The sequence below is a fragment of the Medicago sativa genome, chromosome 5 (genome assembly GCF_051527215.1).
Source record: "Medicago sativa cultivar Bolivia chromosome 5, Bolivia_mono, whole genome shotgun sequence".
NCBI lineage: Eukaryota > Viridiplantae > Streptophyta > Magnoliopsida > Fabales > Fabaceae > Medicago > Medicago sativa.
Window position 1 is genome coordinate 8,509,435 of NC_140753.1, and position 11,954 is coordinate 8,521,388.

Consider the following 11,954-nt stretch of genomic DNA (forward strand, 5'->3'; position numbering starts at 1 on the left):
ACCAATAACAGTTTCAGAAAAATAAACTAAATAATTTTGCAAAAAATGATAAAAATAAGTGTGTGGTCGGAATTTGTGTTTTACGATCATTATTATATTTAATCAAATGTTGTAATCATCTTTCTTTTAAAAAAAATCATTTACCGAACCTATAATTGTATGACCTAAGCTATGTTTCTTTGCATGACTTGGAAAATGCATTCACTTAATCCAACCCAGCTACTTTTCAAAAATGGATCATTGAAATAGATAAGCATGGTTTGATGGATTTGTTACAATGTGAGAGTCACATATATTTATACTTATAATTTTAACCATACTTTTTTTTTGACAAATTTTTTACCACAATTAAAATTTTAGATAAAATACTACTCATAATTTACACGTTTTAGCATAATAAAAATAACATAAATTTTTGCTAGCTTACACCTTAGTGTTTTTATGAGGTGTATCTTATTAATTTACACCTTAGTGTTTTTATGTGGGTGTAAATTAGCAGGCCCTATATATATATATATATATATATATATATATATATATATATATATATGAGTTTTGCTAGAAGCCACCCATGAAGGTGTCTTTTAGCAACCCACGCCTCAAGGTGTGATTTCCACTTTTTAGTTATAACTTTGCTAAAAGACACCTTCATAAAAATTAGTTGGCGTCTTTTATCAAATGTTCATAGAATAACTTGCTAAAAGGTGTCTTTTAGCAAAACCATATATATATATATATATATATATATATATATATATAGAGAGAGAGAGAGAGAGAGAGAGAGAGAGAGAGAGACAGACAGGATCCGTTGACACCAAATCCCAAACGTTAATTTTATTTGATCAAAGGCTAATTACATTTCCTTGTTTTCATTTATTGTGTATATATCTTCTAATATATTTGTTGTGTTCGGACATCACATATCTATTGAATTTATGTTATATACATTCATCATTTTTTTTTCAAGTACCATTTATTACTCTCTCTTCTTTATATTCTTTTAATCTCATTCTCTCATGTCATTGATAAGAGATAATTATGTGTGAAACTGTCAAAACGACTTATAAGTTAATGAGATATCATGATGTACTCATTGCAATGAGAAAAAATCGTTTGTAAACTTCAACGATAAATTAAAGCACTAAAAACGTTGATTATTTTTTGCAAAAGTTAGCAGTATTATCGAACTCACCTCCTCTTTGTCCCTTAGTTCACCAACCAAACTATCTACATTGAAATGAAAAAAAAAATTGTTCAAATAATAATCATAGAGGAACATCTCAATGGAGATGCTTCTAATGACAATTGTAATTAGAAAACCTCATTAATCTTAGAGTCGACATGCAACTTGCAAGGCCGTATTTATAAACTTGTAGGCTCGACTGTCATAATAATAATTGTCCTCTAAAAATAAGAAATTGATTAAATGAGAAGAACATAAAAATCCTAAGAGTTAAACCAAGACCATGACAATACCACTACATGGATCTCTACCACTGACCAAATATACAAACTAAAAATTATTACCATGTTACAAGTATATATTCAATTTTACATGCATCATATATAAATAAATAAATAAAAATTTGATCCCAAAATTTTGAGGACCCATCTCTATAGAGCTGCACTCCGCAAGAGACTGTTTTAACAATGGGTATGTTACTCCAATGATAAGGGTTTTATAGTCAAAAGTGAAGCCTAGCTAGTGTTCCCCTACTTGGGTGTAGTTTGGTGAAGTGTCACCATCTTTTCAATTATGGGAGTTTAGTTGGTCATTATATAGTTTTATCTTAAACCGTAACATCTTTTCAATTATGGGAGTTTAGTTGGTCATTATATAGTTTTATCTTAAACCGTAACAGATAGAACCAACAAGCACTCAAAAAGAAATCATAACTCACAAGAGTCTTTAAGGTAGTACTCAAATTGTAAATAGTGTGATCACCATGGTTTTTCTCCTGGAAACAAACGATCTATCATTAACTCTCGTTTCCTAGAGGAACCGAGGAAAACTATAATAAAGTGTCCTTATTTACATGGAGACAATTGATGAACAAAACTACAACAAATGATATAATTTGGCTAAGCGAGCAATATTATGTATGGAAAACAAAGTATACATCTCTTCTTAGAATGTTATGTTTTTGACAATGTGTGGAAAACAAAATAATTAGATCTTAAAATCAGAAAACCAAATAATATTTTTTTTTTTTTGAGGGAAGAAAACCAAATAATATGGATAACATACTTTTCTCAAATAAAACACATCTACATGAAATAATGGCACGATTGGAAGATTCATTTTCATTGCAATTTGAAAAATGCAAATTGTTGCCATAAAGACCTCATTTTTTATTTATACTTATCATATATCCCTTTAATTATCTTTATTTATACTTTTGAAATCTACCATGACTTTGATGAATTCTCAAAATCCAACTCTATTTTTTGTGCAGCTCATTTACACTTTTATCTATAAAAAAAGAAGAAAAATGCCGACAAATGCATTTTTTTTTTCATGCTGCTGACAAGTGCATTGGGTATATATTGATTATGAAATAAACAAATTATGTTTCTCAATTTTTTTTAATAACTAATTATCTTTCATGCCACACTTTGAGATTTGAGGGGACTTATAATTTTCCTTCTAATTCTCCTACTAGCAACCAAACATGGAGATGCTGCCAGCAACAACCAAATTAAAGAAGCCGTCCCACTACTGAATAATGGTTTCAATTTTCAACGTAAGTAAGCTAGTTGGACGGTAGGTTTGGTCGTGTGGGACATGCGAAGAGGAGAAGTGATATTTGTACGATCATTTTTGAATAGCTTGTGAGATACTTTGCTCTTTTATACTTTTTTTTATTGTATTTTTACTCTTTCTCTATTGTTTTTGTCTCAAAAGAAGAGGAAACAAATGTCAAAAATTATCACAAAATAGTTGTACAAATATCAGTATTGTTTTAAGGTTATTGTGATCCTAATAAAGTTACTGATTGAGTCTTTTTTAAATCAATGTATCCATGCACACAACTGCGAAATTTAATGGTTAGAGATAATTCATGCAGGGTTGTTCCTATGAAATTGGAGGCTCGACTCTCATAGTAAAAATAGGTCCATAATTAAAAAAAATGAGAATGTTAACCAGTGCCCCTGGGGCATAGGTTAAGCAGTTAAAAGAGGTAAAATTCTATTAAAAAGTGATGTAATAATTAGTTAGTCAAAATAACAGTTTATATTTCCAAGACATTTTTTCTACTTTTGGATTCCTTAACCAGTGCCCCGAGGGCACTGGTTAACAAGACCCTTAAAAAAAACACAATTTTTTAAAAGAACAATATTCTATTTAAATTGAAAATAACATACGTATAATAATTATTAGCCACCGAAATCAAAATTAACAATTATTTTTACTAAGAAACACGTTTTTTTTACTTAGAAATAGAAACATGGAACATTTTTTTTGACTTAAAAATAAAAACATGGAACATGTTTTTTTTCTTTAAGTGGGGGTGGATATTGGACAACACTCTTTTTTCTTGAGGCTCATCACTTTGAAAGGACCAACTTAGTTGAGCTGTTTGCACTCCCAAAAACGGGTCTGGATTATGTATAACGTTAAAAAAAAATCGACATATCTTATTCATACCTATCAATTAGAAATTGTAATCTTGATCAAATGATTAAACAACCCAAACATCTTTAATTTTGTGACACACATAGATAAAGTTTAGTTTAGGCTATTGGTAGTCTTCTTGTTTTGTTCTTTTGAGAATGTAGGTAGTCTTATTCAAATGCCTATTAGTTAGGCAGGCTTGTTCCTTTGTGGTTCATGGGATGGGACCCCAACACTGTAATTGCCATTATAATGTATGGAGTCCTTTTTGCATAAGTGGTTTGATTTATTATTCTTGACGATGACTATTAACCGTTAAGTTGCCTCTCGTTTCTATATATTCATTGTTTTCCACTTTTTTCCTTCGCATACCTAACCTTTATCACTTATAAGTTTATTCATATCCAATTTATCTACTCTAAGAAGAGTTTTTAACATGTTGGTTAGAGCACCCCCTAACCGGTTTCTTTTAGCTGTTAGGACTTAGGACTCAATTTATGAAGGACTCCCATTAAAGATAAAAAAGAGTGAGTAAGAGAGACATCACTCACTATATAAAGTATACACATTCTCTCCTCTCTAACTAGACACCACCCATTAAACAAAAATGCCATAAAAATCGATTTTGTGTTGGTGCATTGACTTTCTTCGATTTTGTGAATTTTTTTAGAGCAATAATATTTAATAATGATGAGATTTTTTTTAGAGGAATAATGATAAAAAGTTATAAGAGGAATCAATTTAGAATTTTTTTAGAGGTGTTAGGTTAGAGTGATCGAGTATTTATTAGAAATTAACATTAAAAAAATATAAATAAGTGGTGTGTATATGTGATACCCACTTCTTTTAAAACGATCATTATTGTGGATGCTCTTGCATACCCAATATTGATAATATCATTAATCTTTCGAGCAAGTTTTATTGATGGGAGCAATGTTTAAAATAGTATCGTCTAGCACCCGAGACAAGGTACTATGTCTTGTACTGATTGGTATGAGATTGAACATGACATATTTCCTACTAAAAGAGTTACGGTAGTTGTCTCTCATTAGGTCTAGTCCCATTATAGACTAGACTTACTTAAGGGCCACATGTTATGACATTGCACCGCCAGTTGACCACACAAACATAACTTCTCTACCGACATTGTGTGATAAACATCACATAATGATCAATAGATCATTGAGAGGCTCATATCGAGATTCCCTCAACAAGGTTTACCTTAATACACCTCAATCTCATTTATAAAGAACATGCATGTGTAATACTCTTTTATGATAAACCTCTCGCTCAACTCAATCAAATATTGACTTGAGCATTAGAATGTTTATTAATTTATCATCATTCCATTCCGAAAAGTTTAAATATTCTTCGTCGATTGTTACTTTTCGTTATACATGTTCTTAAAACCTCTATTTTTTATGAAATTCTTCTTAAAAGTAGTGTTAAATATATTTTTGTCCCTATAAATATACCAACTTTTTGTTTTAATCTCCCTAAAACTTTTCTTAGACTTCAGTCCTTCAAAAGTTTTCCATCACCACTTTTGATCCATACTTTTAAGTCAACTAATGTGTAGCTTTCATATGTCTGAATGATTTGTTTTAAGAATGTTTAGAATATGATATAAATCTCTAAAAAAAATAGAATTTTTTAACAAAACATAAATTAAATATGAATTTTGAAGCGCCAGAAAACTGAAAAAATGCATATTTAATTCATGTTTTGTTAAAAAATATTTTTTAAAAAAACTGGGAGAGATTCTTATAACATTTTACACATTTTTGCAAAATTTTATTCAAAAACATGAAGGCTACACATGAGTTAGACTAAAAGTGGAGATTAAAATCTTTTGATGGATTAAAAGTTGAAAAATTATATAGGGATCAAAACGAAAAATTTGTATATTTACAAAGATTAAAGACATATTTAACCTTTGACAATAAAAATACATATTTAACCTTCAAAATTTACTGATTTCTGCTCTTCCCCCAGCACAAAACACTCGCACCCTACAACCATGCCCAAAATGCCCATGCGCTAGTTAACTAGCGCAAGTGTAAACTAATGCGCAAGTTAAGTTACGTTGCGCAAGTTAAGTGGCGCAAGGTGGCAATTTTTTTTAATTTATTCACTATTTTCAAATTACATTATTTACTTTATTCTAAATTATTTATTTTCTAAATTATTTGTTCACTTTATTCTAAATTATTTATTTATTTGCTATATTCTAATTTAGTTATGCACTTAAAATAAATAGAAATATAAATAAAAGGAAATGAACTAAATTAATATTTATTCATTAAATACAAAATTAGAAAATAAAAGCAAATATAAAATAAAAAGGAATGAACAAAATTGAGGCATATAACAACATCTTATTTTATTAATAGAATTCATACAATACAATAATTGATACAATAATTTATTCGAATTCACTAAATCTACTTATTTTCTCCCTCTTGGGATAAAAAGTGACCAACCTTCTTGGGGTAAAATAGTGAGCAACCTTCTTGGGAAAAATACATCATCAACCCTTGGGCTAAATTTAAATCTGGTTTTTTTTACCCCAAGAAATTCTTTTTACCCACGGTAAAAAGTTTATGGGTTAAAAAAAGCATATTTAAACTTATCCCAAGGGTCGATCACTTCCCAAGTTGGCTGCTCACTATTTTACCTCGAAGAAGTTTGATCACTTTTGCCCCCAAAGAGACTATTGACAAAAAAAAAAAAAAAAATAGAGGGAGAGAGTGAGGAGGGAGGGAGAATGATATGGTGTGAGGAAATAGGGAAGTATGGAGGGATATTTATAGGTGGGAATGGTAATATAGATTGTAAATACCGTTAATGTGGTAAAAAAACGTGTATAATGGGTAAAAAAACGTGTAGATTGAATGTTGAAAAACTGACCTAAGACCAAAAAACGTTTGTTCTTTAGCTCTGGCCAACGTGCGTGAGTTAACTCGTGCACATGCCAGTGGTGCGTGACTTAAGTCACGCAGAGCTTATATTGTGCGTGAGTTAAGTCACGCAGCGTGACTTAACTCACGCATGGGTATATTTGGTAACACTGCAGGGCGCGAGTGTTTTGTGCTGGGGGAGAGCAGAATTCAAATTTACTAGCACCAAAGCCCAAATTACATTGAATTTTGCTCTCCACCCAACACATTTTGCTCGCACCCTGTAGCCCTTCCATATTTACCCTTGCGCATGTTAAGTAACGCAAGTGTAAATGTATGTGTTAGTTAACATGCGTTGCGCAACTTAAGTAACGCAAGTGTTAAACACTGCGTCAGTTAACTTGCGCAACCATTAACACTGCGTGAGTTAACTCACGCAGCCAGTAGCACATGCGTGAACACTGCTTGAGTTAACTCATGCACACTCTGTGCATACAACCAGAAGAGGCAGAAACCTCTATTTTCCCTATTTTTTCAATCCTTCTTTCATACATTCATTCAAGCATACACTTTTCATCATTCATTCAATCAAGCATTAACTCATAATTATATTACGAAAAATAACATAATAAAATAACGGAATAAAATAACGCATAATGTCATAAAAACGCTAAAAAGCGCAAGTGTGATAGGATTACACCCAAATCCAACAAAATGTCAAACAAAAAAAACTACACAAGTCATAAAAGCTACACAAGTCATTCTGGTCCATCCCGTGGACTCCTACTCCTCCTCCGCGGAGTCGGCACCTGCTCTAGCATACTCCACTCAGACTGTATGCCCTGCATGATGCGAAGAACCTCTGGATTACCAAACACATCTGGATGCCCAGGCGGCCCAGGCGGTCTCTGAGACGTATTCCTCCGAGGCATATCTGCACAACATTTAACAAAACACAAATTCAATATACATTTTCACACGCACATCGTGTCATTTTCAACAATTCAACAACAACACTAAAATTCCAACAATGTCATTTCAATCCGTAAACTACCACATTGCAGTCCAACATGTTATAATCAAAATTAACAAACCATATGCTAACTAATTTGAGAAGTCACAATCCAAAAAAAAAACAAAATAATTACCATTGAGACATTTTACCAAACACATGGTGTGCAATTTTCAAACAACTACCTTAATCTAACAATTTGTAGACCCTAAACTACCACATTCTACTCTAAACAACTTCTAAACAACAATTCCTAAGTTAATTCGTCACTAACAATCATCAAAACTAACATGCAAGCCAAATTTATAAAAACCTAAAAATGTCATATTTTGTCGAAAAAACTAAAAATTTCTACAAGTTAAATGCAATTAAGTAGGGTAATCATCACTTACTTGATAATGTGGGAGAAATTGGCTTTGAATGGCGCAAGAATGATGAAAATCGGATATGGGGGGGAAATTTTCGAAGTTGGGAAGTTGGAGAAATGAGGGAAATGTGTTTCTGTGTTGCTCATATATGACTTAACTAACGCTGCACAAGTTAACTCACGCATCGCATGTTAAGTCACGCATAATATATAACTTGCGCAAGTTAAGGTGCGCAACGTGACTTAACTTGTGCAGGGGTAAAAATGACAACGCTGCAGGGTGCGAGTGATTTGTGCTGGGTGGAGAGCAAAATTCAATTACATTTTCGAGAAGAGAAGCCCACTCATTCCATAAAGCCCATAATCACAAGAGAAAAGCCCAAAAATAATTCAAACCATTGCAACGTTTCATTATTTCATTTTTTTCAACTAATCGTTAAAAACGAGTTTTGAAATTGAAAATATCCCGCTCCAACTTCTATATATACTATTCAAACTCATTTTCATTTCAGAGATAGCCGTTAGAGAAGAAAGAGACGAAAAAAAACAAAAAAGCAGAACGAGAAAAAGCAAGCAGAGAAAAATGGCGACGAACATTGGAATAATGGATGCTGCATACTTCGTCGGCAGATCTGAAATCCTCTCTTGGATCAATTCAACTCTTCAACTCAATCTCTCCAAAGTCGAAGAGGTTCCAATTTCTCCGATTCAATTTTCTTCAATTTTCATCGTTTTTCGTTGATTTTGTTTTAGGTTTTTGATTTACTGTTAATAATTTGATAGATCTGATTTTGTTGAATTGTGAAATTTTGTTTAGGCTTGTTCTGGTGCCGTTCATTGTCAGCTTCTTGATGCCGCTCATCCTGGAATTGTTCCGATGCATAAGGTGAATTTCGATGCGAAGAATGAGTATGAGATGATTCAGAATTACAAGGTTCTTCAAGATGTTTTCAACAAACTCAAAATCACTAAGGTAAATTTCGATTTTCGGTTGCGTTCTGATTTTCGTTTTTCTTTGAGATCTTGCGATTTTTCCGATTCGTGATTTTCTTAATTTTTTTATTTTGATTTTGATTTTCGCAGCATATTGAGGTTAGCAAGCTGGTGAAAGGAAGACCGTTGGATAATCTGGAGTTCATGCAATGGATGAAACGATACTGTGATTCTGTTAATTCTGGACAGCACAGGTAATTTAATCGTTACTCTAAATTTTTTGCGGATGCGTTTATTGTTTCTGTTGAAAATTTCTGATGCTAATCTTAATTGCGTGGAATTGTTATCTTTGAATTTGATAATTAGGTTTTATGATTGGAAATTTGTAATTCTACTGACGAACATATGTGATTAGAGTTAAAATTCAAATTTAATTTCATATTCAAATGTTTTAATGAAAATTTTCTGGATGAAATCTTGAAAATTAGGGTTTACGATTGGAGTTCTGTAATTCTGCTGATATATACGATTAGAATTCATTCAAATGCTTTGAGGATTGAATCATGATTAGTTTAAAACTGAGGTTACTGAATGTTGAACAAGGTTTTGATAATTAGGTTTTACAAGTCTATTGATGACGATATATGATTAGAATTCAAGTTCAGTTTTATATGTCTTAACTCTTAACTGTATCGAAGTGTCTTGTTGTTGTATTGGTAATGATCATATTGGATTTGAGGATTTAAGCTTGATAAATTCTAAACCGAGGTTGCTGAATGTTTTATTGAATGCGTCAAAGTCTTGTTTTGATATTGGTATTAATTATATTGGATTTGAGGATTTAAGTTTGATTAGTTCAAAACTGAGGTTGTTTTAAATGTATTGAAGTCTTGTTTTGATACTGGTGATAATTATGTTGGATTTGAGGATTTAAGTTTGGTTAGTTCAAAATTAAGGTTGCTGCATATTTTGTAATTGACTTGGCTGGCTTATGTGTTTCTTGTTTCAGTTATAATCCTTTGGAGAGGAGAGAGATGTGCAGGGGAGGAGGAGGAAGAGAAGTGAGTAAAAAATCTGCACACTCTCAACCCTCAAACAAGGGTGGTTCTACTTCACACAGGCCTCCTCAATCTTCCCACACTGCTCGAAGGAATGATGTGTCTACTGCAAACCATGCAAATCCGGTGGTTGCAAAAGCTGCTAGGCCTGCTGCCGTCGCTGCTGTTGCTGCAGCTCCTGCATATGATCAACAGGTACTTTGTTTTTATCATCTCATAGATGTTATCAAGTGATTTATGAATTATTTTAAGTGCATAGATCTAACACTTAAGGTGATACAGATAACGGAATTGAAGTTATCCATTGATAGTCTTGAGAAGGAACGAGATTTTTACTTTGCAAAACTGAGGGATATTGAGATACTTTGTCAGACTCCTGAAGTAGAACATTCACCGGTATTTTGCTTGTAAACTCTTCACTTTTGAGTATTGAAATTGGTAATTGTTGATGGGTTACTGATGAAATGTGAATTTTGTTTATGATTCAGGTTTTTGCAGCAATACAGAAGATATTGTATGCTACTGATGACAATGGATCTGAGTTGGAAGAAGCTCAAGCTATGCTTACTGCTGGTCTACAGGAAGCAGAGCCATTGAGCCCCATTGCTGAGGTTTCTGAGGAGAAGAGCAGTTCTGAAAATCTCAAGAGAAAGAACTTTGCCAACCCTGAGGTTGATGCTGCTGGCACCAATAATTTGTCTCCTAGACGAAGGCTTTCTGATGTTTCGAATGTTCACCATAACGGGTCACCTCTCATGATCTGAAGGAAAAATTAGAGGAAGAAAACTGTTTTGGTTGTAATAATTTCTGATTCATGTGTTAAGTGACAATGTTTTTTATATTGATTAGGGGCTCTAAAGAGACTTATGTTATGAATATGGTTATATGGTATATGTTAATCCAGAAGTATAGCTGTTGGTAATGTCCATCCAGAAATATAGCTATGATTATAGTTTTGCAGATTTATAATCCAGCGTTATTTCTTGGCTTGTGCTTCGATTTTAGTACTATTTTATTTTTCATTATTTTTGTTGGTCAATTTGCAGTTATCGGCAAATATCAAATCCAAATTTGTTATTAAGTGATTGGTTCCGGAATCACAACTTGTTTGACCAAGACTAAAATTCTGATTTTAGACTAAAGCAATTGGTTCCGGAATCACCTGTTTGATCAGGACTAAAATCTGATTTTAGACTAAGAATCAAGGCTTTTGGATGTCAATAGCCACAGGATAATAATGCTACCAATTTTAGACTAAAAATCTGAATTTTCCATTCGTTTAACCCAATAATGGGATGGTAGGGCATGTATTAAGGTGATGTGTGGGTTGTGTTCCTATGGATGCCTTCTTCCTCGCCTTCACAATTGTGATTTCTTTAATTTGGTAATAATTCCACATATATCCATAAAAATCTTCAACTTTTATGAGTAGAAACATTAAGATACAAGTCTTAATTCGATTACAAATCACCAACCAACAAAGGGAAGCTTTCTATAGACTAATTATTGGGTAAACATGAATGAACAAGCTAAGGTAATAAAACTCCTACCATTTGCTCCTTTTTGTTGTGTTTTTTTTATGACAAATGAATTTGTATGAATTTTTCTGTCAGAACCAGGCTATGAATGTAAGAAGTTCCATTGAGAAAAAGGTGGAAACTGTCGATCATCGATCTTCGGCAGGGCAAGGGCAAGCAGAGAGGAATGTGCAAGTTATTCATGAACCCCATTCCAAAACCAGTGGTGGTGTTCTTACTGGTGCTGCTGCTGCCGTGGCATCCACTCTACAATCCGCCAAGGATGCAATTTCTAAAAAATAATGTAAATTAGATTGTCATTTTTTTTCTGCAAAGGACATAGGTTTGGTGTGTTAGTTCATTCTTGTACAACTAGTTGTCCTTTGACATAGACATGAACATAGTGTTAATGATGTATTTTTGTATCAATTGATTCCATTAATCTTGTTTTTACTTTTGTCCTGTAAACGCCTAATGCATCAAATTCTTTCTTTAATTTTCAGTAACTATACAATAACAATAATAATTAAATAAATAAAATCAACAACAAT

At 32.5% G+C, this 11,954-nt stretch overlaps 2 protein-coding genes across 2 annotated transcripts; both read left to right on the plus strand.

Annotated features, from left to right (window-relative positions):
• Positions 1-8,405: 8,405 nt before the first annotated feature.
• EB1C (end binding protein 1C) lies at positions 8,406-10,855 on the plus strand. Its single transcript, XM_085713150.1, has 6 exons — positions 8,406-8,586; positions 8,713-8,868; positions 8,979-9,082; positions 9,838-10,081; positions 10,169-10,282; positions 10,375-10,855. Exons 1-6 carry the CDS (start codon positions 8,479-8,481, stop codon positions 10,648-10,650), a joined length of 1,002 nt encoding a protein of 333 aa, XP_085569276.1. The 5' UTR covers positions 8,406-8,478; the 3' UTR covers positions 10,651-10,855.
• A 319-nt stretch (positions 10,856-11,174) lies between these two features.
• LOC146919719 (uncharacterized) lies at positions 11,175-11,856 on the plus strand. The gene is made up of 2 exons (XM_085713151.1): positions 11,175-11,420; positions 11,500-11,856. Exons 1-2 carry the CDS (start codon positions 11,403-11,405, stop codon positions 11,704-11,706), a joined length of 225 nt encoding a protein of 74 aa, XP_085569277.1. The 5' UTR covers positions 11,175-11,402; the 3' UTR covers positions 11,707-11,856.
• Positions 11,857-11,954: the final 98 nt, after the last annotated feature.